Source organism: Dipodomys merriami, unplaced genomic scaffold (assembly GCF_024711535.1).
Source record: "Dipodomys merriami isolate MVZ:Mamm:240054 unplaced genomic scaffold, mDipMer1.0.p SCAF_3, whole genome shotgun sequence".
NCBI lineage: Eukaryota > Metazoa > Chordata > Mammalia > Rodentia > Heteromyidae > Dipodomys > Dipodomys merriami.
This window is the reverse complement of record NW_027204492.1, coordinates 93,037,524-93,065,351: the sequence shown is the minus strand read 5'-3', so window position 1 is coordinate 93,065,351 and position 27,828 is coordinate 93,037,524. Positions and strand designations below refer to the sequence as shown.

Genomic DNA, 27,828 nt, shown 5'->3' with positions numbered 1-27,828 from the left:
AGCATGGTTTAAGTGGTGGAACCTCTGTCTATCAAGTGTGAAGCTCAAGATCAAACCCCAGTGCTACCAAAATTTTTTTTTCTAAACTATTGACTCCTCACATATGCTCATACATACCAACAGCTGTCAGGCTCACTGGAAGTTTCCTGACTCTGGTGGTGCTACTTCATTTCTCTTTCCCAGAAACTTGGAATGGGAACAGTGACACAGATATTTCCAGTTGTGGTGTTTCACATCTATAATCCCAGGTACTGCATGGTCCAAGGTCACCAAGGGTAAAAGCACCAGACCCTATCTGAAAACAAAACAAACAGCAAAAGGACTGGGAACATGGCTTAACTGAAAGAGTGCTTGTGAGGCCCTGGATTCAATCCTCAAAACCACAAGGAAGGAAGGACGGAAGGAAGGAAGGAAGGAAGGAAGGAAGGAGGGAGGGAGGGAGGGAGGGAGGGAGGGAGGGAGGGAAGGAAACACAGGGAAGGAGTAAATACAGAAAAGGAAGGAAAAAAAGAGGTATGGGGGAGAGACGGAGGGAGAGAAATGAAAGAAAGGAAGGAAAGAAAGAAAGGAAGGAAAGAGGAAAGAAGGAAGGAAGGAATAGAAGGAATGAGAGGGGAGAAGGAAAGGTGAAATAGAAAGGAAGAAACAGGAGAAAGGAAAGAAAGGAAGGGAGAAAGAAAAAAAGGGAGGTAGGAGAGAGGGAAAGAGAAGGAAGGGAAGGAAAGAAAAACAAAAAGATAAAAATGAAAGAAAGAAAAAAGGAAAGAAAGGAAGGAGAAAAGGGAGAAAAGAGGTATGGGGAGGGAGGGAAAGGAAAGAGGAAGAAAGAAAAAAGTGGGGGAGAGAGGGAGAGATAGAAAGGAAGAAAGGGAAGGAAAAAAGGAAAGGAAGGGAGAAAGAGAAAAAGAGGGAGGTGGGAGAGAAGGAAAAGGAAAAAAACAGAGAGGGAAGGAAGAAAGAAAGGAAGGGGGAAAAGAAAGAAAAATGAAGCCAGGCACTGGTGTCTTACGCCTGCAATCCTAGGTACTCAGGAGGCTGAGATCTGAGAATCTCAGTTCAAAGCCAGCCTGGGCAGTAATGTCCATAAGACTCTTATCTCCAATTAACCATCAGAAAAACTGGAAGTGGTGCTATGGCTCAAGTGGTAGAGTGCTCATCTTGAGCTGAAGAGCTGATTGACAGCTTCTAGGCCCAGAGTTCAAGCCCCACAACCAGCAAAAAAGAAAAAAAAATGAAAGAGAAAGAGAAAAAAAGAGAAAAGGAAAGAAAGAGGAAGGAAGGAGAAAAGGAAGAAAAAGAAGAGGTATAGGGAGAGCAGGAGGAAAGAAAGTAAAGAGGAGGAAAGAGAAAAAAGAAAAAAGAGAAAGAAAAAAAGAAAAAGAAAGAAAGGAAGGAAGGAAGGAAGGAAGGAAGGAAGGAAGGAAAGAAAAAGAAAAAGGAAGAAAGGAAGAGAGAGGGAGGTGAAAGTGAGAGGGAGAGGGGGAAAGATAGATGGAAGGAAACAGGGAAGGAAGGAAGAACATCAAGTCTCCTAGTTAACGGGCATTGGCTACTTAAATATTCTGCCCTGAGATCCAGCTAGAAGAGAGGAAAGAAGTCTGAATAGAACAGCAGAGAGAAGCAAGCAAGAAAGAGACCCCTATCACCTTCAAAGAGGAGGAGAGTAACCCCATCCCTATTTTTCTGTGCTCCTCTTCTTTTTTTCAGTTGGGGACCTGAACTCTGGGCCTGGGCGCTGTCCCTTAGCTCTTCAGCTCAAGGCTAGCACTCTACCACTGAGCCATCTTCCAGCCCCTACTCTGGTTCTTAAGATATCCTTAATGATAATGATCGTGATCATTTTGTAGCCAAGAATGACTAAATGCTCACTGGCCAAGACCTACAAAGTAGGTGCCTTTATCTTCCCTAAGTTCCAGATGAGAAAACTGAGCACCAAGCAAAAAAATAACCTGTCCCAGGCTACTTGAGCAGTCTATGTCTTACAAGCTCTTGGCCCAATTTGACAGATAGCATTGGATCCTGCCAATGAAGGACCTTTCTTTTTTTTTTTTTTATTAATGTCTTCAGGTAAACAAAAAAGCCACTTGCAACTAAATTTTGTCAGATTAAGCCAAGTATGAATGGCTGTTCTAGTTTGGTAAGATTTGATACAATTTTTTTTTAGTCATTTTTCCCCATCAGTCATTGGGCTTGAACTCAGGGTCTAGGTAATGTCTCTGAGCTTTTTCGCTAAAGGCTAGTGCTCTACCACTTGAGCCATGGCACCACTTCCAGCTTTTTTCTGTGTATGTGGTACTGGGGAATCAAACCCAGGGCTTCATGCATGCTAGGCAAGCACTCTACCACTAAGCCACGTTCCTAGTCCTCACTGGGGCATCTAAACTTGAAGCTCATCTACTGTGCTGTATTTGCCTGTGGAGAGGAAGAAGTGGAGGAGGGGTTGTGACTGTCAGGTTGAGAGTATCCAGGACCAAGCCATGGCAAGTGCAGAAGAGGAGGGAGAGAATGACTCAAAAGTCCAGCTGTAATCCTAGCTACTCAGGAGGCTGAGATTTGAGGATCATGGTTCAAAGCCAGCCCAGACAGGAAAGTCCATGAGACTCTTTTTTTTGGGGGGGGGAGTCCAGTCGTGGGGCCTGAACTCTGGGCCTGGGCACTGTCCCTCAGCTCTTCAGCTCAAGGCTAGCGCTCTACCACTTGAGCCACAGCGCCACTTCCGGCTTTTTTCCTTTTGCTTATGTGGTGCTGAGGAATTGAACCCAGGGCCTCATGCATGCAAGGCAAGTGCTCTACCACTGAGCCACCTTCCCAGCCCTCCATGAGACTCTTATCGCCAATTAATCACCAGAATCTTAGAAGTGGCATTGTAGCTCAAAGTTTTAGAAGACTAGTCTTGGGCAAAAAAGCTCAGGGAAGCTGGGTGCCGGTGACTCTCTCCTGTAATTCTATTTGGGATGCTGAGATCTGAGGATTGCAGTTCAAAGCCAGCCCAGGCAGAAAAAGTCCCCATGAGACTCTTATCTTCAATTACCCACTTAAAACCTGAAAGTAGTTCTGTGGCTCAAGTGGTAGAGTGAAAGCCTTGAGCACAAACAGGCTCACAAGGACAGTGCCCAGGCACAGAGTTCAAGTCCCATGACTGACAAAAAAAAAAAAGTCCAGCTCAGCAAGGCTGAGGCAGGAAACGTATGAATGTGAGGCCAATCTGGGCTCCATAGCATATCTCAAAAACCAAGCTGCCACGCACCCAGGTCTCACATCTTTAATCCTAGCTACTCAAGAGACTGAGATCCAAGAATGGTAGTTCAAAGCCAGCCTGGGCAGAAAGTCCATGAGACTTTTTTTTTTTTTTGGGTCCGGTCCTGGGGCCTGAACTCTGGGCCTGGGCGCTGTCCCTCAGCTCTTCAGCTCAAGGCTAGCGCTCTACCACTTAAGCCACAGCGCCACTTCTGGCTTTTTTTCTTTTTGCTTATGTGGTGCTGAGGAATCAAACCCAGGGCCTCAGGCATGCAAGGCAAGCACTCTACCACTGAGCCACCTTCCCAGCCCCTCCATGAGACTTTTATCTCCAGTTAAGCATAAAAAGCTGGAAGTGGTGCTGTGGTTCAAAGGGATAGAGTGCCAGCCTTGAGCAAAAAAGGTCAAATCCCTGAGATCAAACCCCATAACCTTCAAAGAAAAGGAAGAGGGACTGGAAATGTGGCTTAGTGGTAGAGTCCTTGTCTAGCATGCATGAGGCCCTGGGTTTGATTCCTCAGTACCACATAAACAGAAAAAGCCAGAAGTGTGCTATGGCTCAAGTGGTAGAATGCTAGCCCTGAACAAAAGAAGCTCAGGGACGGTGCCCAAGTCCTGAGTTCAAGGTCCAGGACTGGCAAAAAGAAGGCAATTCCAAGTACTGGTGGTTCATACCTATAATCCTAACTACTCAGGAGGCTGACATCTGTTTTGTTTTTTGTTTTTGTCTGTCAAGAGGCTTGAACTCTGGGCCTGGGCACTGTCCCTCAGCTCTTCATCTCAAGGTGAGTGCTCTACCACTTGAGCCACAGCACCACTTCCAGTTTTCTGGTGGTTAATTGGAGATAAGAGTGTCATGGAGTTTCCTTCCTAGGCTGGCTTTGAACTGCAATCTTCAGATCTCAGCCTCCAGAGTAGCTAGGATTGCAGGTGTGAGCCACCAGCACCCAGCAGGAGGCTGAGAGCTGGATGATGATGAGTGAAAGTCAGCCCAGGCAGAAAAGGCCACAAGACTCCTTATCCAGTTAAGCAGCAAAATGCCAGACTGGAAGCATGGTTCAAATGATAGGGTGCTAGCTGAGCAAAAACAGTCCTCACAAAAGCATAAGGCTCTGAGTTCAAAAACTAAAATAAATTAAATTTAAAAAAAGAAAAGGAAGCTTTTATTTCACCAGGCACTAGTGGCTCATGCCTGTAATCCTAGCTACTCAGGAGGCTTAGATTTGAGGATCACGGTTCATGGCCAGCCTAAGGAGGAACATTTGTAAGACTCTCATCTCCAAGGAAGCACCAAAAACTGCAGAACAGAAGCTGTGGCTCAAGTGGTAGAGTGCTAACCTTGAACACAAAAGTTCACTGACATGGCATCCAGGCCCTGAGTTCAAGCCCCAGGATTAGCACACTTGTGCATGTACAACCTACAATGTTGATTAAGGAGTCCTGTATTGCTTGTGTTTTTGGAGAGAATACACTTAGTAGGTTGCCACAAAAATGCAGACTATTACATACTTACAAGTCTCTCGTAAGTTAATAGTTCCCCACAACACTTCAGTCTTAGAAATTTATTATTTTGGGTCAATGTCACCCAGCTAGATTCACTGTGGAACTGAGATTACTGGCTTTTGTGTGGTGGTAAAATCCTCTAGTGAAAACTTTCTCTAGGCTGGGAATGTGGCTTAGTGGTAGAGTGCTTGCCTAGCATGCATCAAACCCTCAGTTCAATTCCTCAATACCACATAAACAGAAAAGCTAGAAGTAGTGCTGTGACCCAAGTGGTAGAGTGCTAGCCTTGAACAAAAGAAGCTCAGAGACAGTGACCAAGCCCTGAGTTCAAGCCCCAGGACTGGTAAAAAAAAAAAAAAAAAAAAAGACAAAAAAAAAAAAAAACCTCTAACGTATCTTGGAACACCATTGCTAGCATGGTAATTTCAGCTGGCCTTTCTTTGGAAACTTCCACATTCACCCAGGACATGGTTTGGTTTCATATTTGCTGGTACTGCGGCTTGAACTTAGGCTCCAGCACTCTAACTCAGCTTGCTTGCTAAGCTGGCACTCTACCATTTGGGCCATAACCTCTAGCTGCTTTTTTTGCTGGTTATTTTGGAGATAGAGCCTCATGTACTTTTCTGCTAAGCTGGCCCCAGCCCTTGATCTTCTGGATCTTAGCCTCCTTCTTAGCTTGGATTACAGGTATGAGCCACCAGTTTGATAACATTATTATTAACATTGTTATTAACTAAAAGCCTATATTTCATTCAGATTTCCTTTTTTTGTTTTTTTTCTTTTTGGTTCCCATCCAGGTCACCTGATTACTTTTACTTACTATATCTTGGCTGTGGCAGCTTCTCAGATTTACCTTACTTGTGATATTAGTTTTGTGTGTGCATGTGTTGGTCCTAGCGCCTGAACCTAGGGCCTGAGAGCTGTTTCTGAGCTTCTGTTTCTTGATCAAGGCTAGTGCTTTATCACTTGAGCCACAGATCTGCTTCTGGCTCCTCGGAGTTTATTAGAGATAAGAGACACAGACATTCCTACTGGGCTGGCTTTGAACAGCAATTCTCAGATCTCAGCCTCCTGTGTAGCTAAAATTACAGGCATAAGCCATTGGTGCCCAGCTAGTCTTGACATTTTTTTTTTTAGCCTTGATATTTTTGAGGAGTTGCGATCTGGTATTTTGTAGAATGCTGCTCTACTGGAATTTGTCTGCTGGTTTCTCATGATTAGTCTGGGGTTATGGGTTAGATAACAAAGGTGAAGTGCCATTCTCATCCCATCCAATCCAGAGTATATACCAGCAACAAGGCTTATCACTGCTAACATTGATCTTAATTCTGAACTTTGAGGGCTGGGGGTACAGTTCAGTGAGTCTGAGTACTTACCTAACAGGTACAAGACTCTGCATTCAATCCCAGAGTAAATAATAATGACTTATTATTGCTGGGCACTGATGGCTCACGCCTGTAATCTTAGCTACTCAGCAGGCTAAGATCTGAGGATCACAGTTCAAAGCCAGCTTGAGAAGAAAAGTCCCTGTGAGACTCTTATCTCTAACCACTCAAAAACTGGCTGTGGACTGTGGCTCAAAGTGGTAGAGCACTAGCCTTGAGCAAAAGAGTTCAGGGACAGCACCTAGGCCCTGAGTTCAAGCCCCACAACTGACAAAAAAGTAAGTTATTATTATTGTTATTATTATTATTATTGAGTGAAGGCTGCAAGGCCTAGGGGGTGGGGAGGAATAGCACAATCTTGATTTCTCCAGGGTTTCCAGATGGCTGCTTTGTAGAGATCAAACCACCCCAATCTCACTGTGAAAGTACTCAGGATTCGCTGTTAGAGTTGGAATCTTGGCTATTTGGTCAGGAGGGAGAGGGTATGTTCATAAGGAAGAAGGCTTCCTATAAGCTCCTGAGTAAGTCTTTAGTACAAGTATTATCCTGCCACACACACATTATCTATTGCTAAATGCTTCAGTGGAAAATTTAACCACATACCATTAGTTTACTGAACATTAAAAGTTGAATCAATAGAACTATGTTCAAAAAGCAGAACTGCTGATGGTTTCCCATGTGACTTGGCCATGATATAAACTTCCCTATTCTCTAGGTTTCAATATCTCAATCTATGTAACAAGGAAAAGGTTTCCTACCGTGTTTTATCTTGCCAAATTCCAGGGTCCAAAGAACAGCTGTGTGCCTTTGAGGCCTTGACTAAAAAAGGGTCTTACACATCAAGGCTAAACTACTTACTCTTAGCTCAAAATAGAGTATGGCTGGGTGCCAGTGACTCATGCCTGTAATCCTAGCTACTCAGGAGGCTGAGATCTGAAGATCTCAGTTCAAAGCCAGCCCGAGCAGAAAAGTCCCCATGAGACTTATCTCCAACTAACCACTCAAAAACTGAAAGTGGTGCTGTGGCTCAAAGTGGTAGAGCACTAGCCTTGCACAGAAGAGGTCAGGGACTGGGCCAAGACCCTGAGTTCAAGCCCTATGACCAACCAACAAATAGAAAAGATCAGTATGAATGATTGGGAAGGATATTTTATGCTATAGTTCACTTATAATAGGTAGGTTGTGGGTTTGTTTGTTTGTTTTTGCCAGTCCTGGGACTTAAACTCAGGGCCTGGGCACTGTCCCTGAGCTGCTTTTGCTTAAGGTTAGTGCTGTACCCACTTGAGCCACAGTGCCACTTCCAGCCTTTTCTGTTTATGTGGTACTGAGGAATCGAACCCAGGGCTTCATGTGTGCTACACAAGCATTCTGCCACTAAGCCACAGTCCCAGCCTGGGGGGGATGTTCTTTTGATTCCAGTTTTCCACTGGCTACTTTTTCTCCAGTGGGTCTGCTGCCTAAAAACTCCTGGGGTTACTGCTTTCACCCCACTCTCTCACTTTTCTTTTCTTTTCTTTTTTTGTTCCTGTGCTCATACTAGGGCTTGAACTCAGGGCCTGGGTGCTTTCCCTTAGCTTTTTCACTTAAGGCTGGAGCTCTACCATTTGAACCACACTTCAACTTCTGGCTTTTTGGTGGTTAATTGGAAATAAGAGTCTCACAGACTTTCTTGCTCAGGCTGGCTTCGAACCCAGTGCTCAGATCTCAATCTCTTGAGTAGCTAGGATTATAGATAGGCACGTGCCACTGACACCTGGTGTCACTCTCCTTTTGGCTCCCTCAGTTAATTCCAAGAAGAAAATGAAAGTGGGGAACTAAGGAAACAGACATTTCCCCCCCTTCTAACAAGTCTCTTAGATTTGCACATCAAACAATGCTCAGTCACTTTCAATGCTCCGTGTCCCACCCCCAATTTCCATAGACTGGGCTTTCAGGGAGTATTTCTATAGTTCATTTTAACGGCGCCTCATCTCATGCCAAATGAAAGTAGATCTTTTGTCAACTAAACAATTAATGCTCAACCTGAGGCTTTCTCCCAGATATATTTGACAAGTTTTTTTCGTTCTGGTCCTGGGGCTTGAACTCAGGGCCTGGGCACTGTTCCTTGAGCCACAGCTCCACTTGCAGCTTTTTCTGAGTAGTTTACTGGAGATAATAGTCTCATGACTTTTTTTGCTCAGGCTGACTTCAAACCGAGATCCTCAAATCTCAGCTTCCTGAGTGGTTAGGATTACAGGTGTGAGCCAGCAGCACCAGGGTATACTTTACAGTTTTGTCTACCTGAAACAATCTTCCCACCTCTTCCCCTTGCATAATGAAAACCTTTCCAGATCATCAGCTGGAGCATCATTCTCTCTCTCTCTCTCTCTCTCTCTCTCTCTCTCTCTCTCTCTCTCTCTCTCTCTCTCTCTCTCTGTCTCTCTGTCTCTCTGTCTCTGTCTCTGTCTCTGTCTCTGTCTCTGTCTCTGTCTCTCTCTCTCTCTCTCTCTCTCTCTCTCTCTCTCTCTCTCTCCATTTTGTTTCTGAGCTGCTACTGGGGCTTGAACTCAGTGCCTTATGCTCTCACTTGGCTTTTCCATTCAAGACTGGTGCTTTACCACTTGAGCCACATCTCCATTTCTGGCTTTTTACTGGTTAATTAGAAATGAAGCTCAGATTTCCTATCCAGGCTGGCTTAGAACCACAGTCCTCAGATGGCAGCCTCTTAAGTAGCTAGGATTACAGGAGGGGGGCGGGGAGACACATCCTCTTCCCATCAGAAATATTGCACCGGGTCACTTTTTGGCTCACATCGTAGGTGAGCATAACTGCAGGAAGGGAGGAACCTGATGGAAATAATATGTCTATCTTGCATCTACTCATGAACACCTTGTGCAGATTGGAAAATGAGGACTGGGTACAGTAATTCATGTTCTATCATTGCAGTGTTTGGAGGCAGGGTTGTTACATGTAGCAAATCAAACGTGCCGGGATGTTCAGTTATCATTTGAATTTCAGATCAACAATGAATACTTAACATAAATATGCCCAGACATAGTAAAAAAAAATCATTATTTCTCTGCAACTCAAATTTAAGTGGGAGTTGAGTATTTTATCTAGCTCCTCCTGTTTGGGGGGCAGTGTTTCCCCACCCCCACCCCCAACCCCCAGGTACCTGGCTTCCTGAACCCTGCAGTTTTCATAGCTAGCTTTTGGAGCAGAGCAGAGGCGCAAGACCCGAAAACCATCACTGCAGATTGAACAAAGGGTCTGCACCCAGCAGGCAGCCTCACTCTGGGGGTTCTCAGAACCCTGTGATCAGCCCCACCACAATCTCCCCCCGCAACCCCCGCTTCAGACCACTTGCCCTACCCTGCATCTCGTGACTCGCCACTCTAGGCTGCAGACCCAGGCAGAAGTGTTTGGCTCTGCAATACTTCACTGCCATTGGTAGGCAATTCCATCCATTATTTTACTTCCCGCCCCCAAGACTGACGTTTCCCAGATTACGTCTCTCCCGTAGCCGGTGGCGTACTTTCCGATTGGTTGTAAATGTCGCAGCGGTCTTCGCCCTAGCGTGACGAGGGAGGTGGTGGGGGAGGTAGGCGAACTCTGGGAGTAGAAACCAGCTGAAGCACGTCACCTCCTCCTCCTCCTCCCGCTGCAGTGGTCGCTGGTGTCCCGCCGGCCGTGTGTCACCTTGCACTGCTTGCAGCGGCTGGATCACAATGATGGCTGTGCTCCTCGTGCTCCTGTCCCTGTTGGTGGCAGGTGAGGATCCGGGATGGGAGGGACGAGTTCCAGAGGCCCTGCGCCGCGGGGATCGGGGGAGATGGAGGGGGAGGGGGGGAATCGGGGACTTTGGTGACCCTGGGTGGGCTGTTTCTGGGCTGGTCCTGCAATGTGGACCTCCCCAGCCTGCCTAGTCTCAGCTACCTTCCTCTGGGCTTGTTCCCGGGATCCGCCTATGACAGCGAGGCCTTGTGGGCTCGCCTTACCTTGGCCGGGGCCAGGCTATGGAGGGCTCTGCTCTTGAACCGAGCTCCGCCTTTTAGAGGAAGTGTCGTCCTCCCACCACTACAGTGCGGGCTCCAGAACCTGCTTCTACCTTTTAGAGGAAGATATGTTCTCCCCCTATCTGCTTGCCCTCTTCTTCCGCCCGTAGAGGCCCTTCGGGGGATGGGAAACATTGCTCAGTAGCTGTTCAATTACTGCTTTCTACCCAGAAGAGAAGGCTTAATTCTTAACTGCCAGTGGTGGCTGCCTTTAATTATTTTGCATTCGTAACATGTCATTGTTTCTAGTAGTTGTCATAGGCGACCGATCTTATCCTCATATACGATCAGGATGTGAACATTAAGATGGGGGTCCTTGATTTTATATGATTATTTCGTCAGGGGAATCACAAGAGCCCCTCTGGATAGTTTGTCTCAGTTCCCAATTTTAAGGATTTGGAAATCAGAATATGAATTGCGTCCTTTGGGTCACATGACAGATGGCAGGTTTTGAAATGGAACGTGTCTAAGCATGAAGCTAAGTGAGTGGAATTCAGCGCGTATTTGGCCTGTGGTGCAGCAATCCTGAGAAGTTTTCACTCTCCTTTTTGGAATGATCACCACCCAGTATCACCTGGGTACAAAGTAGCAACGTTGGAATTGAATTTAGATCAGCTGTGTTCAAAGCCCACTTCCTTTTCTGTGATGTGTTGTGGCCCAGTTAACACTGCAATATGGGAGTGATGGGGGCTCAGACTGGGCTGCAGGTAATAGGGAACAGGAAGTCAAGTTGAGAACAGTTTGAAGGAGTGGGTGCTCCAAGGTTCCACTTGCATCAGATTAAAAAATAATAGATCGACAGAATGCAGTTGCCAATTGACTGTTGTATGGACACATTTAAAGAAGCTAGTGGCTTTCACCTATAATCCTACCTACTCAGGAGGCTGAGATTGGAGAATTAGGGTTTGAAGCCATCTCAGGCATACTTTCCTTGAAATTCTTATCTCCAGTTAACCAGCGCAAAGCTGCAAGTGGGGCTGTGGCTCAAGTGGAAGAGCACCAGTCTTGAGCAAAAAAGCTAAGGAATAATACCCAGGCCTTGAGTTCAAGATCTAGTACTAGCACACACACACACACACACACACACAACCCACACACACACACAATCCACTGTGGGAGGGATGTGCTTGTGTTGTGTATCTAGGAGCTCCCACATTTGGAAGGCAGTTTAATTCTATATACAAGACCAGTGATGTTCTGAAATCTGTAGCACTCCATCCCTCAAGTATCCAGTCTGAAAGTTACCTTTGTTTTTAATGCCCCAAGTTTCAGAGTTCTTTGTTTTATTTCTGTTGCTGGCCTCTACAAACATCATTCTGATTTATTCTTTTTTTTTTTTTTTTTTTTTTTTTTTTTTTGGGTCCGGTTGTGGGGCCTGAACTCTGGGCCTGGGCGCTGTCCCTCAGCTCTTCAGCTCAAGGCTAGCGCTCTACCACTTGAGCCACAGTGCCACTTCCGGCTTTTTTCTTTTTGCTTATGTGGTGCTGAGGAATCGAACCCAGGGCCTCGAGCATGCAAGGCAAGCGCTCTACCACTGAGCCACCTTCCCAGCCCTCTGATTTATTCTTTGGGGGAATTATTTTTACTTTATTTCAATTTTAATGCCATTTTTAAATAAAATAAAGAACTTTTAATAATTTGACTAAATTGAACCTCTGTTGAAATCTCATGTTTTAATTTATGGCTGACATAATTTTGATCTAGTGAGGTTTTTTTTAGGGCGGGGGGGTGGGGAAGGCGGGGGTTGGTTTGGGTTTTGGTCTGAGATAAAGTAATTGTTTCTGTCCCCCCGTTGGAACATGCTCTCCTTGCTAGAATGGTCTGGTTCATACAGGCAGAAATCTGAGCTTCTGCATTGTTGGGTCTTGTCAGATGAAGTCAAATGATTATTTTCCATAATGACTAAGTGTGACTTAATGGAAAACATCTTTAAGGGCCCTGAGTTCACTATTTGAAGAAGAAGAGGAAGAAGAGGAGGAGGAGGAGGAGGAGGAGGAAGAAGAAAAATCCTTTAAAACTGTGCTATGAGGGTTGGGAAGGTGGCTCAGTGGTAGAGCGCTTGCCTTGCATGCCTGAGGCCCTGGGTTCGATACCTCAGCACCACATAAGCAAAAAGAAAAAAGCCAAAAGTGGTGCTGTGGCTCAAGTGGTAGAGCGCTAGCCTTGAGCTGAAGAGCTGAGGGACAGCGCCCAGGCCCAGAGTTCAGGCCCCATGACTGGACCCTCCCCAAAAAAACAAAAAACTGTGCTATGAAATTAGAAGGAACTAGGGTTATGAATACCACCTCCTGAAGCATATTTCAATTTTTTTTAAATGCAAGCAGTTTAGCCTGACATGAAAGGGCAAATGTGGAATTCAAAGGAATATTGGGGAGAAAGAGGAATTGGTTTTGGTTACTGATGTCTGGGAAGATGTTTTCTTTTAGTAGATTGGCTCTGTCCACCATTCCTAGAAGATCAGAGCTTGGTAGAGTTCTCAGAAAGGAGGACATTTTACCCAGACTGGGGAGGTTGAGAGAAATTTCCCCAGGGAAGGTGCATCATAGAGAAAGCTTGTGAAAGATTAGGGCAGGAAGAACAGGCATTTGTAGGTAAATCAATATGCATAAAAATACAAAGGGAGGGCTGGGAAGGTGGCTCAGTGGTAGAGTGCTTGCCTTGCATGCATGAGGCCCTGGGTTCCATTCCTCAGCACCACATAAGCAGAAAAAAAAAGCTGGAAAAAAGCCGGAAGTGGCGCTGTAGCTCAAGTGGTAGAGCGCTAGCCTTGAGCTGAAGAGCTGAGGACAGCACCCAAGCCCAGAGTTTAGGCCCCATGACTGGACCCCCCACCCAAAAAAACAAAAACAAAAACAAAAAACCCACAAAGGTAAGCTTGGTGGAGTGGCCCAGTGGTAGAGCATCTGACTGCCTAGCAAATGCGAGGCCCTGCTTTCAAATCCTTGGACTGTTAATAAAGCAATATAAATTTTAAGAAGCACAAAGGTATGAATGCAAAAGAGCAAATAGTTTGTAGAGGGACCTAAGTCAGAGAGATCCCAAAAATGAAGTTGGTGAGGTGCCTAAGGTGTTTGTTAAGTTTTGAATGTGCCTTGAAGGCTCCGGGCAGTAAGTGAAGGCATTTAATTGGAAAGGTGAGCAAACAAATCTGTATTTTGATGAGCAAGGAAAAGTGGGAGTGCTATGATTGTCCTAGGCAGCCAGTTCTAGCAAACCTGGTGAGGGATGTGGAGGAGGAGGATTTGGGGAGATAATTAGAGGGGTGGAGGGAAGACCCACAGAAAATAGTAGCGAATACAGAAGCATTTAAAGCCACTGGGTAGAAGATGACATCACCCTTGGGGCTAGAGAATGCAGGAGAAGCATGGGGAAATGATGGAGAATCCAGTTCTGAACCTGTTTGAAGGGTGGGTAGGACTTAGGACAGAAAGTGACCAGGTTGTTGTTGAATATGTAGGTCTAAAGCTCAAGGAAGATGAAATAGGAATCTGGGAACCCACAGTGTGGTTCTGTGTGTGTCTGTGTGTCTATGTGTCTGTGTGTCTGTGTGTGTTTGTGCTGGTCCTGGGGCTTAAACTCAGCCTGGGTAATGTCCTTGAGTCATCTTTGCTCAAGGCTAGCACTCTACTACTTGAGCCCCAGCTCTACTTCTGGTGTTTTTGGTGGTTATCTGGAGATGAGTCTCACTGACTTTCCTGCCTAGGTTGGCTTTCAACCAATATCCTCAGAGTGCCACCGCCGCCGGCACCCAGCTTATGTCTTTTTTGTTTTTAATCTCATCAAATATTTTTTTTAGTAGAATGTCTCTTGATTTGAGTTTTGTCTTCTCATGATTAGAGTGAGAAGAATATCACACAGGTATCTCATCCTTGTCAAAATACCTATTTTTTTTTTGGTTGGTCTTGGGGCTTGAACTCTGGGCCTGGGTGCTGTCCCTGAGCTCTTCAGCTCAAGGCTAGCACTCTACCACTTGAGCCACAGCGCCACTTCTGGCTTTTTCTGCTTATGTGTGCTGAGGAATCGAACCCAGGGCCTCATACATGTGAGGCAAGCACTCTACCGCTGAGCCACCTTTCCAGACCCTCTATGTATGTTTTATAATCCAGAACAAATGTAAAGCCTATGATTCTAGTACCAATGTATACCACATATGCTTGTATATCTACATGCGTACACCTATGCTGTATAGCTGTGAAAAGTAAATATCTGGGTTGCTTTGTCTAATATCCCAGGTATCCCTTCATCAACTTTACTTACATATCTCTGTATGTACATACATGTGCTAATTGACATTTTTGTGCCAAAAGAATTGACATCTAAGCAGTTGGGGCATTGCAGTTTTAAGAGACAGGAAGAGGAAAAAAATCAACAAGAAGAACTACCATAGGAATTTGAAGGAAAAGCAAGAGTCCTGGCATCAGTAATACCAGGGTAGGGGATTTATTTTGTGTGTGTACCAGTCCTGGAGTTTGAACTTGGGACCTAGGCTCTGTCCCTGAACTCTTTTTTTGTTGTCAGTTGTGGGGCTTGAACTTGGGGCCTGGGAGCTGTCCCTGAGCTCTTTTGTGCAAGGTTAGTGCTCTACCACTACCACTTTGAGCCACAGCACCATTTCTGGTTTTCTGGTGGTTAATTGGAGATAAGAGCCTCACAGACTTTCCTACCCAGGCTGGCTTTGAACCAGGATTCTCAAGATTTTTCAAGATTTACTCCTGAGTAGGTAGGATTACAGGCGTGAGCCACCAGCACCTGGTCAAGGCAGGGGATTTTTCAAGGAGGAAATTGCCAGTGTCAGATGCTTTGGAAACTTCCATAACTAAAAGGACTAAAAAGTGTGCTTGGGATTTGTTGAGCTGTTGCAGTGGAGCATTATGGGTAGATCTGTGGGTTAGGTAGGGAACAAGAAATGAAGAAGGAGAGAAAGAAATGGTGCTTGGCTCCAGTTCCAGGCTGCTTCCTGTGAAGGCAAGCAGGCACTGGTGAAGACTAGCTGATAGGACCAAAGGAGGTTGTTTGGTGGTTGGTTTTAATGTAACAACAGCAGCCCCCTCCACCCCCTCAGTATGCTTTTGTGTTCAAGTGAAAACAGTTGCGAAGGGAAAAACTGGTAGTTTCAGATGTGACTTCATTTGCTCATTAACTCAACCAGTGTTTATGGAGTATCCATGGGTCAGGGGCCATTTTCAGTCCCGTAGTTACTTATGAACAGGGCTGGTCAGTACTCTACCACTTAAGCCACAGCTCCACTTCCAGACTTTGCAGGGGGGTGGGGGAGGGGGAGGGGGTTGGTTTATTGGAGAGAAGACTCTCAAGGGCTTTCCTGCTTGGACTGGCTTCAAACTGTGATCCTCAGATCTCAGCCTCCCTAGAAGCTAGGATTACAGATGTAATCTCTGTCTCTCTGTCTCTCTCTGTCTCTCTCTGTCTCTCTCTGTCTCTCTCTGTCTCTCTCTGTCTCTCTCTGTCTCTCTCTCACACACACACACACACACACACAGCCAGCTTTTTTTGTGTGTGCGCTTATTACCTTATTTTGCACCTGGCTCTCCCCTATATCCTCCTCTCTCCTCCCCTCCCCTCCTTTTCTCCCCCCTCTCTTCTCCCCTCCCCCATCACCTTTCCTTGCTTTTCTCCTCTCCCCCCTCTGCTCTCTCCCCTCTTCCTCCTCTCCTTCCCCCTCCCCCCTCTGCTCTCTTCCCTCTCCCTCCTCTCCCCTCTCTTTTTCTCCCCTCTCTTTTTCCCCTCTCCTTTCACCCCTCTCTCTTCTCCCCCTCTCTCCTCTCCTTTTCTCCCTCTCTCCTTCCCCCCTCCCCTTTCCCCACCTCTCCTTTCCCCTCCTCTTCTTCTCTCCTGTCTGCTCTCTCCCCTCTTCCCCCTCCTCCCCCCTCTCCCTCCTCCCCTCTCCCTCCTTCCTCTTTCTCCCCCCCTCTTCTCTCCCCCACACTCTCCTCCCATCTCCCTCCTCTCCTCTCTCCCTCCTCTTTCTCCTCTGCCCTTCTCTCCCCCCTCTCTCCTCTCCCCTTTTCCCCTCTCTCTTCTCCCCTTGTCCCTCATCCCTCTGCCCCCTCACCCCCCCCATCCTCTTCTCTCTGTGCCAGTCCTGGGGCTTGAACTCAGGGCCTGAGCACTGACCCTGAACTATTTGCTCAAAGTTAGTCCGCTACCACTTGAGACACAACTCCACTGCTGACTTTGTGATGGTTAATTGGAGATAAGAGTCTTCTGGACTTTTCCTGCTTGGGCTGGTTTTGAACCTTGATCCTCAGAGCTCAGTCGTTTGAGTAGCTAGGATTACAGGTGCAAGCCCTGGGCGCCCAGCTCTCAATCTGTCTCTTGATAGATTATCTGAAGGAAGAATTTCAGAGGTGGATGCACCTAGCTCTCTAAGAAGGCTGATCACAAGATTGGCCTGTGTGGTGGAGGGGGTGGATCAGGAGAGGAAGCAGGCTGCTGAAGGAATCCTGGACGTTGTGAAAGTAGAGACTGGTGGTATGGGGAGATTGAAAAGGAAGTTCAAAGTAAGAAAGCCCATTGTAGTTTAGGATCAGGAGACACTTCAAAGAACTAGAAGTTGGAACCATGGAGCTAATTACTGGCAAATACCATGTTTGTAAATTGAGACCATGTCAATCCTTAGCAGTACCATTCAAGTAAAGGAGTGGCTCAAGCGGTAGAGTGCTCACCTTGAGCTGAAGAGCACAGAGACAGAGCTCAGGCCCAGAGTTCAAGCCCCATGACCAACCCAAAAAAAAAAAAAAAAGAACTTGGTCTCTTGTGCTTGTTTTCCTCAAGGTTGTAAATAAAACTACTAAGGTGCCTGGGTGTTAGATTTTGGATTTTTTTTTGGTTGATCATGGAGCTTGAACTTGGGGTCTGGGTGCCGTCCTTGAGCTTTTGTGCTCAAGGCTAGCACTCTGCCACGTTGAGCCACAGCACCACTTCCAGTTTTCTAGTGGTTTATTGGAGATAAGAGTCTCACGGACTTTCCTGCCCAGGCTGGCTTTCAGCCATGATCCTCAGATCTCAGCTTCCTGAATTAGCTAGGATTATATGTGTAAGCCACCAGGCACCCAGTGGTAGATTCTGGATTTTTCCTTGAAGGCCATGAGCAGTGTTACTACTACAGTAAGGCTGGATGTCTTGTTGGTTCCATTCTGGTCTTGGACTAGAACAAGTTGGAAACCCTTGCCCTGTTGCTGGGCTAGACTGAAATTCTGAACTGGTCTGGTTGCATCCACACCATTCTGAGACCTTTTATTTACTGTCAATATTACAACCGCCAAAACATTTACTGTTGTCCCCCGACTCTGTCCTCCTGTCTTGTTAAGTACTGCTTTCCTTACAGCAAGGAAAGAGCAGCTGATGCCTTAATAAAATGTTTGGCCAATAGTCTGCATGGCCAAGATTTGTTTTGGATTTGGTGCTAATCTTTTCATAGGAAGCCCAAAGTTTCTACTAGGTACTTGTTCCCAGGATAATATATATGGGTGGGCTGGGTATCAGCTCAGGGGAGCTCTTGCCTAACATTCTTTGGGTCCTGAGTTCCATCTTCATCACCCCCTCATCTCCCCATCCCTCCCCCCAAAAAAACCCTATAATGGACCAGGAAGCCAAATACCTATTCTTAGCCTTATAGGGGTTGTAAATTAATCCCTTTAGTCTCATCCTTCATCTTTTTTTCTAATTTTTTTTTGGTTAGTCATGGGGGCTTGAACTCTGGGCCTGGGCACTGTCCCTGAGCTCTTCAACTCAAGGCTAATGCTCTACCACTTGAGCCACAGTGCCACTTCTGGCTTTCTGGTGGTTAATTGGAGATAAGAATCTCATGGATGTTCCTGTCTAGGCTGGAACCACGATCCTCAGATCTCAGCCTCCTAAGTAGCTAGGATTACAGGCATCAGCCACCAGCACTTGGCTTTTTTTTTAAAATTTAAAAAATCAATATTATAAACATACAGAGAGGTTATAGTTATACAAGTCAAGTAAAGAGTACGTTTCTTTTTTTTCTTTCCTTTGTTTGTCATGGGGCTCGAACGTAGGGTCTGGGCATTGTCCCTGAGCTCTTTTGCTCAAGGCTAGTGCTGTACCACTTTGAGCCACAGTGCCACCTCCAGTTTTCTGGTGGTTAGAGTTAAGAGTCTCTTGGGGACTTTCTTGCTTAGGCTGGCTTCGAACAGTGATGATCCTCAGATTTCAGCCTCCTGAGTAGCTAGGATTATAGGCATGAGCCACTAGCATCTGGCTTTATCCTTCATCTTTTAATTCTAGATGGCATACTCTTAGACTAGTTGACATAATCATTAGAGAATACATTTTCTCATCCTCCGGATGTGAGAATACTATTTCCCAGACTTTGTCTCTGAAGTTTGAAGCATTCCATTCACCATCTAGTAACATGCACACACATTCCAGTTCCACCTTCCCTACCCCCAATGCCCACTGGACAACCATATTTTATTAGGTGTGCCTAAGCTACTTAAGGAAAGTTGGAGGTATCTATCTTAGGATGTACTAACCTGCTAACGTTTTATAGTGAAATCCTAGAATTTTACAAGTCTTATTTTTGTTGGTTGTGGTGGTCGTGGGGCTTGAACTCAGGGCCTGGCTGCTGTCCCTGAGCTTTTTCACTCAAGGATAGTACTCTACCACTTTGAGCCACATCCTTACTTCTGGTTTTCTGGTAGTTAATTGGAGATAAGGGACTCATGGACTTTCCTGTCCAGGCTATCTTCGAACTGTGATCCTCAGATCTCAACCTCCTGAATAGTTAGGATTATAGGCATGAGCCACCAGTGCCTGGCACACGTTTTCCTTTTTTTTTTTTTTTTTTTGTCGGTCGTGGGGCTTGAACTCTGGGCCTGGGCGCTGTCCCTCAGCTCTTCAGCTCAAGGCGTGCGCTCTACCACTTGAGCTACAGCGCCACTTCCGGTTTTCTGGTGGTTTATTGGAGATAGGAGTCTCACGGTTTCTCCTGCCCGGGCTGGCTTTGAACCGCGATCCTCAGATCTCAGCCTCCTGAGTAGCTAGGATTACAGGCGTGAGCCACCAGTGCCCGGCCTCCTTTTTTTTTTTTTTTTTTTTTTTGTCAGTCATGGGGCTTGAACTCTGGGCCTGGGCGTTGTCCCTCAGCTCTTCAGCTCAAGGCTAGTGCTCTACCACTTGAACCACAGCACCCACCACTTCTGGCTTTTTCTGCTTATGTGGTACTGAGGAATCGAACCCAGAGCCTCATGCATGCAAGGCAAGCACTCTATCACTGAGCCACCTTCCCAGCCCCACAAGTTTTCCTTTTGTAGATGGTAGAAATGATTCAGAGATCTAAAGTTCTTCCTTTTTAGTGTGTGCCAGGGTTTTGTGTTCTGTTTGTTTGCTTTGGAATCCTGGAGAAATGCCACTAATTTCTAATTCACCACAATTACCACACATCCTTGTTAAGGGCCATCTATAAGAAGGCTGTCTTAATCATTAGGAAAATCTTGTGTCATACCTGCTCCTTTTTTCCTGCTTCCGGGGTCTTGAATCCAGGGCTTTGCTTGGCTAGTGCTCTGCCACTTGAACCATGCCTCCAGTTTGGCTTTTTGATGACTATATTTGGAGACAGAGTCTCCAGACTTTTTTTTGCCTGGGCTGGCTTTGAACCTTGATTTTAGTTAGGATTACAGACATGAGCCACGGACACCCAACTTGAACTTAAAAAAAGAAGGGGGGGTGAGCAACACCTGTGGCTCATGCCTGTTAGCCTAGCTACTCAGGAGGGTGAGATCTGAGTTTGAAACCAGCTCAGGCAGGAAAGTCTGAGATTCATATCTTTAATTAATCACCCAAAATAGCTGGAAGGGGTGGTAAGGCACTCAAGTGGTAAAGCACTAGCTTTAAGCAAAAAAAAGTTCAGAGACAGCACCCAGGCCCTGAGTTCAAGCTCCAGGCCCACCCAGCACAAGAGAGAGGAGAGGGAGGAGAGAGACAGGGAGAGGGAAAGGAGGAGGGGGAAGAAGAGAGAGAAGAGAGAAGGAGGGAGGAGAAGAGGGAGAGAAGAGAGGAGAGAGAGAAGGGGAAATGGGAAGAAAGGAAAGAAAGAAAAGGAAAAAAAGAAAGAAAAGAATTGACAACCAAAAAGCCAGAAATGGAGCTGTGCCTTTAGTGGTAGAGCACCAGCCTTGAGTGGAAAAGCCAAGTGAGAGCATGACTAAGACTCTGAGTTTAAGCCCCAGCATCAACACACACCCACAATAAAGAATTTAACTATTGTACGTGTTATGAACCCATCCTTAAAATTGCTATTTTGATCCTTTGAAAAGAACCAATCATCAAAATTGGACTCAGATCCATGGAAAGACTTAATAGATTCAAATTGCTTTTTTGATCTGGACACCAGTAGCTTACACCTGTAATCCTAGCTACTCAGGAGGCTGAGACCCAAGGATCACGGTTCAAAGCTAGCCTGGGCAGTAAACTCCATGAGACTCTTATCTAACAAACTACTCAGAAAAGGCTATAAGTGGCGCCGTAGCTTAAGTGGTAGAGTGCTAGCCTTGAGCACAAGGAGGCTCAGGGACAGAGCTCAGGCCCTGAGTTCAAAAAAGAAAAAGAATTAATTGCTCAGGTTAAGTGTATAACTCAGACCTAGGGCTTGGGAGAGTTTCAGATCTGTGGTAGCATGTGGGTTTAAGCTCGAGGCTCTAGATTCTGTCCCTCGTCCTCCCTAAAGAATGTATTGTTCAGCAGTCTACATTTTGCCCAATCACAATTTAGTATGCTAAGGCAGTGATGAATGGCAGTACATGTATTCTGTCTAATCATCTTTATGGTGGATTCAAAACAGTTATATGCTGATAATTCATTTACTAATCTATTTTCTTTTCAGGTGTTTTGGGGAACGAGTTTAGTATATTACGATCTCCAGGATCTGTTGTTTTCCGAAATGGAAATTGGCCTATACCAGGAGATCGAATCCCAGACGTTGCTGCATTATCCATGGGCTTCTCTGTCAAAGAGGTACATGTACTTAAAAACAAAGTTTATAACTCCTTATAAAAACATGTTTATTGGAGTGAATTTGATAACACATCATATGCATGTGTAGACATATCACAGTAAAACTCCTTTGTATAATTAATCTGTCAATTAAAAAAAGCAAGCAGAAGCCAGGCGCTGGTGGCTCACGCCTGTAATCCTAGCTACTCAGGAGGCTGAGATCTGAGGATCGCGGTTCAAAGCCAGCCCCGGGCAGGAGAGACCGTGAGACTCCTATCTCCAATAAACCACCAGAAAACCGGAAGTGGCGCTGTAGCTCAAGTGGTAGAGCGCTCGCCTTGAGCTGAAGAGCTGAGGGACAGTGCCCAGGCCCAGAGTTCAAGCCCCACGACCGACAAAAACAAAAACAAACAAACAAAAAAAAGCAAGCAGAAACATTTTGTTGATTTCTTCTAATACCCAAAAAATCAATAGACAGTATTGGGTTTTGCTATAGAATACAAATGCTACTAAAAACAAACAAATTTGTAGCCTGGCGCTGGTGGCTCAAGCCTGTAATCTTAGCTACTGAGGAGGCTGAGATCTGAGGATAGTGTTTCAAAACCAGCCTGAGCAGGATAGGAATAGTCTTTGAGATTCTTATCTCCAATTAAGCACAAAAAGCAGTAGAGTGCTAACCTTGAGTACAAAAAAATCTCAGGGGGGTAGGAATGTGGCTTAGTGGTAGAGTGCTTGCCAAGTGTACCTGAAGCCCTGGGTTCAATTCCTCAGTACCACATAAACAGAAAAAGCCAGAAATAGTGCTGTGGCTCAAGTGGTAGAGTGCCAGCCTTGTGCAAAAGAAGCTCAGGGACAGTACCCAAGCCCTGAATTCAAGCCCCAGGACTGGCAAAACAACAACAAATTTGTAGTTTGGGTGAAATTTTGTATTAGTGCTTCAGGCTTAGCTTCTGAAACTAAATCAGACATTATTAACAGTGTAATTATTTATTCACTGTAGTGACATTCTTGTATATAAGAAAATATATCAAGCCAGGTGCCAGTGGCTCACGCCTGTACTAGCTACTCAGGAGGCTGAGATCTAAGAATTGTAGTACAAAGCCAGTCAGGCAAGAAAGTCCATGAGACTCTTGTCTACAATTAAGCACCAAAAAAGCTGGAAGTGGAGCTGTGATGCAAGTGGTAGAGCATTAACTTTGAGTACAAAAGCTCAGTAACAGTGTACAGACCCTGAGTTCAAGCCCTAGGACCTGTACAGGGCAGGGGAGGTGGGAGGGGGCGGTTGGGGAGTGATAATTATAAGAAGGGCATACCTGGGCCTGGGAAGGTGGCTCAGTGGTAGAGTGCTTGCCTTGCATGCATGAGGCCCTGGGTTTGAATCCTCAGTACCACATAAGCAGAAAAAAGCCAAAAGTGTTGTTATGGCTCAAATGGTAGAGTGCTAGCCTTGAGCTGAAGAGCTGAGGGACAGTGCCCAGGCCCAGAGTTCAGGCCCCACGACCAAACAAAAAAAATAGAAGGGCACACCCATGGCTATTGAAGAAGAGGGTGCTTTACAATCTGGAATTTGAAAAGTGCTATTATGTTTCATTTACTTGTCTACTCTTTTCCACAGATGTTTAGAGATGACTTTCAATTAGATTTTTTAATCTCCATAGAAGTTTAAGAAAATAAAGAAGCTAGAAATTGGTATTCGACATCCTAGGTTAGGAGATTGTATAACTGCTGCCTTAAATAAAATGTTACTTTTCCCTTTGAATGTTAAGGCCTGGAACTTCTTTTGCCTGTCCTGGGGCTTTTTTACAAGGGCCTGGGCTCTGTCCCTGAGCTCCTTTTGCTCAAGGCTAGGGCTCTACCACTTGAGCCACAGCTCCATTTCACAGTTTTTCTGTGATTAATTGGCCCTGGCTAGCTTCAAACCATGACCCTCGGCTCTCAGCCTCCTGAGTAGCTAGGAGTCAGTCACCTGTGCCAGGCCCCAGAATCTCTTAACTTTGCTTCCTAGGTATGACTAAAGGATTTGAGAGATGGTTTCTTTTGTGCTTCTCAACCTTTAGGACCTTTCCTGGCCTGGCCTAGCAGTGGGTAACCTATTCCACAGGCCCCGGGCTACCATTATGGTAATGGTGAAAGGAATAGACAAACTGGCCCTTCCCACAGCAAATGTCATCTCGTATCCTTTGGAAAATGTGAGTATTATTTCTAAACAATGAAATGGATACATTTTTCATTTTCTCTGACGGTGGACAATCATGAATTTCATTCTAAATACATTTCGTGTCTCTATTTTATTAATTTTATTATTATCATCATCATCATCATTGTTTTCCAGTTCTGAGGCTTGAGCTCAAGACTTGGGCACTCTCCCTGAGCCTCGTTGTGCTCAAAGCTAGCACTCTACCACTTGAGCTACAGTGCCACTTCTGGCTTTGCGTAGTTCAATGGAGATAAGAGTCTCACAGAGTTTTCTGCCTGGATTGGCTTCGAATCGTGATACTCAGATCTCAGCCTCCTGAGTAACTAGAATTACAAGTATACCCACCAGTGCCCAGACTTATCTCTGTTTTTTTTTTTTTTTTTGGTTCAGTTGTGGGGCCTGAACTCTAGGCCTGGGCGCTGTCCCTCAGCTCTTCAGCTCAAGGCTAGCACTCTACCACTTGAGCCACAGCGCCACTTCCGGTTTTTTCTTTTTTGCTTATGTGGTGCTGAGGAATCGAACCCAGGAACTCAGGCATGCAAGGCAAGCGCTCTACCACTGAGCCACCTTCCCAGCCCCTTATCTCTGTTTTTGATGTATAGTTTCACTAAAACACAATTTCTTTGGAATTCTTTGAAAATGCAATTTCTTTTTTAAAAAGGACATAGTGGTTATCAGTGTATTGAAACTTGGCCATTGTCTATGGATAAAGATACTATAAGACTCCAGAAGAGTTCCCCAAACAAAACCAGAAATACAGGCATGAAGAATTTATTGTAAACTCAGTTAACCTGTCCTGTAGAGCACCCCCTCCACCGCTATCTCCTTTGGTTAAAAATTGAACCAGTAGTTTAGGCCTATAATCCTAGCTACTCAGGAGGCTGTAGCCTGGACAATCTTATTTCCAATTAATCACAGAAAAAGCCGGAAGTGGAGTGGTGGCTCAAGTGGTAGAACACTGGCCTTGAGCAAAAGGAGCTCAGGGACAGGGCCCAGGCCCTGTGCTCAAGCACCCCTCTTCCCCCCAACTAGCAAAAAAAAATAAAAGCTCTGTGTGTGTGTGTGTGTGTGTGTGTGTGTGTGTGTGTGTGTGTGTGTGTATTATTAGCATATAATCACAAACTAAACATTTGAAAGCATGTAGTCTCACATGCTAAGCTGATCCTGATTGGCTAGGTGTACATTGCCTAGCCAAAGATGGCCAATGAGACAAAAGACTCAGAAGGCAAACCTCACAAATTGTAAACCCAGAATGTCATAGAATTACACTAAATTACTTAGAATTACACTGAATGAAACTTCTTTTGATTAGCTGTTTTAGTTTTTGTTTTGGTGCTGGTCCTGTGACTTGAACTCAGAGCCTAGGTGCCATTCCTGAGCTTTTTTGCTTAAGGCTAGAGCTTTACCACTTGAATCACAGCTCCACTTCTAGCTCTTTAGGTGCTTCAATCGAGATAAGAGTCTTAGGGACTTTCCTGCCCTGGCTGACTTCAAAGCACAGTCCCAGATCTCAGCCTCCTGAATAGCTAGAATTATAGACATGAGCCACCAATGTCTGGCTTAATTTAGTTTCAAGTCATTGTCACAGGAATTCCTGGACCCAACATACATAGTGGCCTTATTCCATGGGAGACAAGAGTCACTAGATTTTTTGGATTTTTTTTGTCCATCATAGGACTTGAACTCAGGGCCTAGGCACTCCCTGAGTCTCTGTGTTCAAGGCTAGCGCTCTACCACTTGAGCCACAGCACCACTTCTGGGTTTTGAGTGGTTAATTGGAGATAAAAGTCTCATGGACTTTTCTGCTGGGGATTGCTTCAAGCCATGATCCTTAGATCTCAGCTCGAGCAGCTATGATTACAGGTATGTACCACCAGCTAAGGAAAGCACAGAATCAAAATGGCTAAGCTTAATTTTGATGCTGGAATTTCATCAATAAGATTTATATAATCATATTGGCTTCTTCCAGAAGCACATTAGTATTAATTTGCTACTTATAAACATGAACCTTTAAGCAGTAAAAGGAGCTAATAAAAAAAAGAGATCTCCATTAAAGAAATCCCCATTAAAAGGAAAAAAACAGCCAGGCACCAGTGGCTCACACCACGGAGTAGCTAGTAATCCTAGCTACTCAGGAGGCTGAGATCTGAAGCTAATGGTTCAAAGTCAGCCCAGGCAGGAAAGTCTGTGAGACTCTTATCTCCAATAAACTACTCAGAAAAAGCTGGAAGTGATACTTTGGCTCAAGTGGTAGAGCACTAGCCTTGAGCACAGAGAGGCTCAGGGACAGTGCCCAGGCCCTGAATTCAAGCCCTAGATCTCGGCCTCCTGAATAGCTGGGATTATAGGCATGAACTACCAGTGCCTGCCTTACTCTCCTTTCTTAATAACATCTAAATGATTTCCTTACTTTGTTTCAGGAAATAATTGTACTTTTACTCTTTAATTTCAGGCAGTTCCTTTTAGTCTTGACAGTGTTGCAAATTCCATTCATTCTTTATTCTCTGAAGAAACTCCTGTAGTCTTGCAGTTGGCTCCCAGTGAGGAAGTAAGTGATAAACTTTGTATTTAAAAATTTTTTAATTATTCTATAAAAGTCATATACAAAGGGGTTACAGTTACATAAGATAAACTTTATATTTAAGGTGTCTTAGAAAAAATTAACTTTATGCCAGGCATTGGTATCTCATGCCTATAATCCTAGCTACTCAGGAGGCTGAGATCTGAGGATCAGGGTTCAAAGGCAGCCTGGGCTGAAAAGTCTCCGTGAGACGTTTATCTCCAATTAACCATCAAAAAATCCAGAAGTGGCTCTGTGGCTCAAAGTGATAGAGTTCTAGCCTTGAGCGAAAGAGCGCAGGGACAGTGCCCAGGCCCTGAGTTCAAGCCCCACGACCGACAAAAAATAATAAGCTTTCATTTTTTAACGAGAATTGAAAAATGTTGGGTGCTGCTTGTTCACGCCTATCATCCTAGCTACTCAGGAGACTGAGATCTGAGAATCACAGTTCAGGACCACCAGCAGCAAACAAATCTGTGAGACTCTTAGGCCCAATTATCCAGCAAAAAAGCTTAAAATAGAGCTGTGGCTCAAATAGTAGAGCACCAGCCATGAGCAAAAAAAAAAGCTAAGGGACAGCTGAGTTCAATCCCCAGGACTGGCACAAAAGAGTTGAAAACTAATATTATGAATATTGCTGTAAGGTATTTCTGTGTTGGTTGACAGTTCAGCTTACAACCTTGTATTCTTCTTGCAGAGGGTGTATATGGTGGGGAAGGCTAACTCCGTTTTTGAAGATCTTTCAGTCACTTTACGACAACTCCGGAATCGCCTGTTTCAAGAAAACTCTATTCTCAATTCACTTCCTCTCAATTCTCTGAGTAGGAACAATGAAGTAAGTCGGGGCATCAGTTGGGTGAAATGGATATCGTTCCTTTTTTAAAAAAAAATTGTATAAATTCTGAAGGTTGAGACAATAGAAAGTTGTACAGATTTCCCCTGCAGTAGATTCTTCCATTAGTATATTTTTCTTTTTTCTTTTTCTTTTTTGATAGTCCTGGAGCTTGAACTCTGGGCCTGGGTGCTGTCCCTGAGCTTCTTTTGCTCAAGGCAAGCACTCTACCACTTGAACCACAGCGCCACTTCTGACTTTTTTGAGTAGTTTATCAGTGATAAAAGTCTTACAGACTTTTCTGCCCAGGTTGGCTTCTAACTGCAATCCTCAGATCTCAGCCTACTGAGTAGCTAGGATTACAGGTGTGAGCCACCAGCACCCAGCTGGTTATCACCTTTTTATTAGGAAGCAATGCTTTGTTCATATGTATGTTTTTTCTGATGCTAGGGATGGAATCCAGGGCCTGGCATACACTATAGGCAAATGTCCCATACCAAACTGCACCCCTAGCCCAATAGTTCAAGTGCAGTGAAACCTACCAAAGGCAGAAAAATGGTTTAAATTCACTTAGGGGGTTAAGCATTATAATACATTGTGCTTTATTTGATTAATGGCAAATATAGATATCCCAGGCATATTTTTTTATGCCTGTCCCATAGCCTGGACACTCTCCCTGAGCTTTTTTTGCTCAATAGCCTGGACACTCTCCCTGAGCTTTTTTGGCTCAAGGCTAACGCTCTACCACTTGAGCCACAGTTCCACTTCTGGCTTTTTTTGTAGTGGTTTTGTGGCCTGTGTGGGTGTGGATGTGGGTGTGTGTGTTTAAGAGATAAGAGTCTCATGGACTTTTCTGCACAGATTAGCTTCAAATCATGATCCTCAGATCTCAATAGCTAGGATTACATCTAGCTCCTGAATATTTAAAAGAATGCTTAATTATTTGGTTATGTATTTAAGTTTTTGCCATTTAACAAAGCAGGTTTGTTTTTTTTGGGGGGGGGTGTTGTTTTGTTTTGTTTTTTTGTTGGTCATGGGGCTTGAACTCTGGGCCTGGGCTTTGTCCCTGAGCTCTTCAGCTCAAGACAAGAGCTCTGCCACTTGAG

General features: G+C 45.1%; 1 protein-coding gene across 1 annotated transcript in view; it reads left to right on the top strand.

Annotated features, from left to right (window-relative positions):
- The first annotated feature begins 9,685 nt into the window (after positions 1 to 9,685).
- Atp6ap2 (ATPase H+ transporting accessory protein 2) overlaps positions 9,686 to 27,828 on the top strand; it is a 29,923-nt gene continuing 11,780 nt past the window's right edge. The window contains exons 1-5 of the mRNA XM_070040624.1: positions 9,686 to 9,875; positions 21,024 to 21,154; positions 23,191 to 23,322; positions 25,783 to 25,878; positions 26,588 to 26,725. Of these exons, the coding sequence (XP_069896725.1) occupies positions 9,833 to 9,875; positions 21,024 to 21,154; positions 23,191 to 23,322; positions 25,783 to 25,878; positions 26,588 to 26,725 (540 nt within the window). The 5' untranslated portion in view covers positions 9,686 to 9,832. The remainder of the gene's footprint in view (positions 9,876 to 21,023; positions 21,155 to 23,190; positions 23,323 to 25,782; positions 25,879 to 26,587; positions 26,726 to 27,828) is intronic.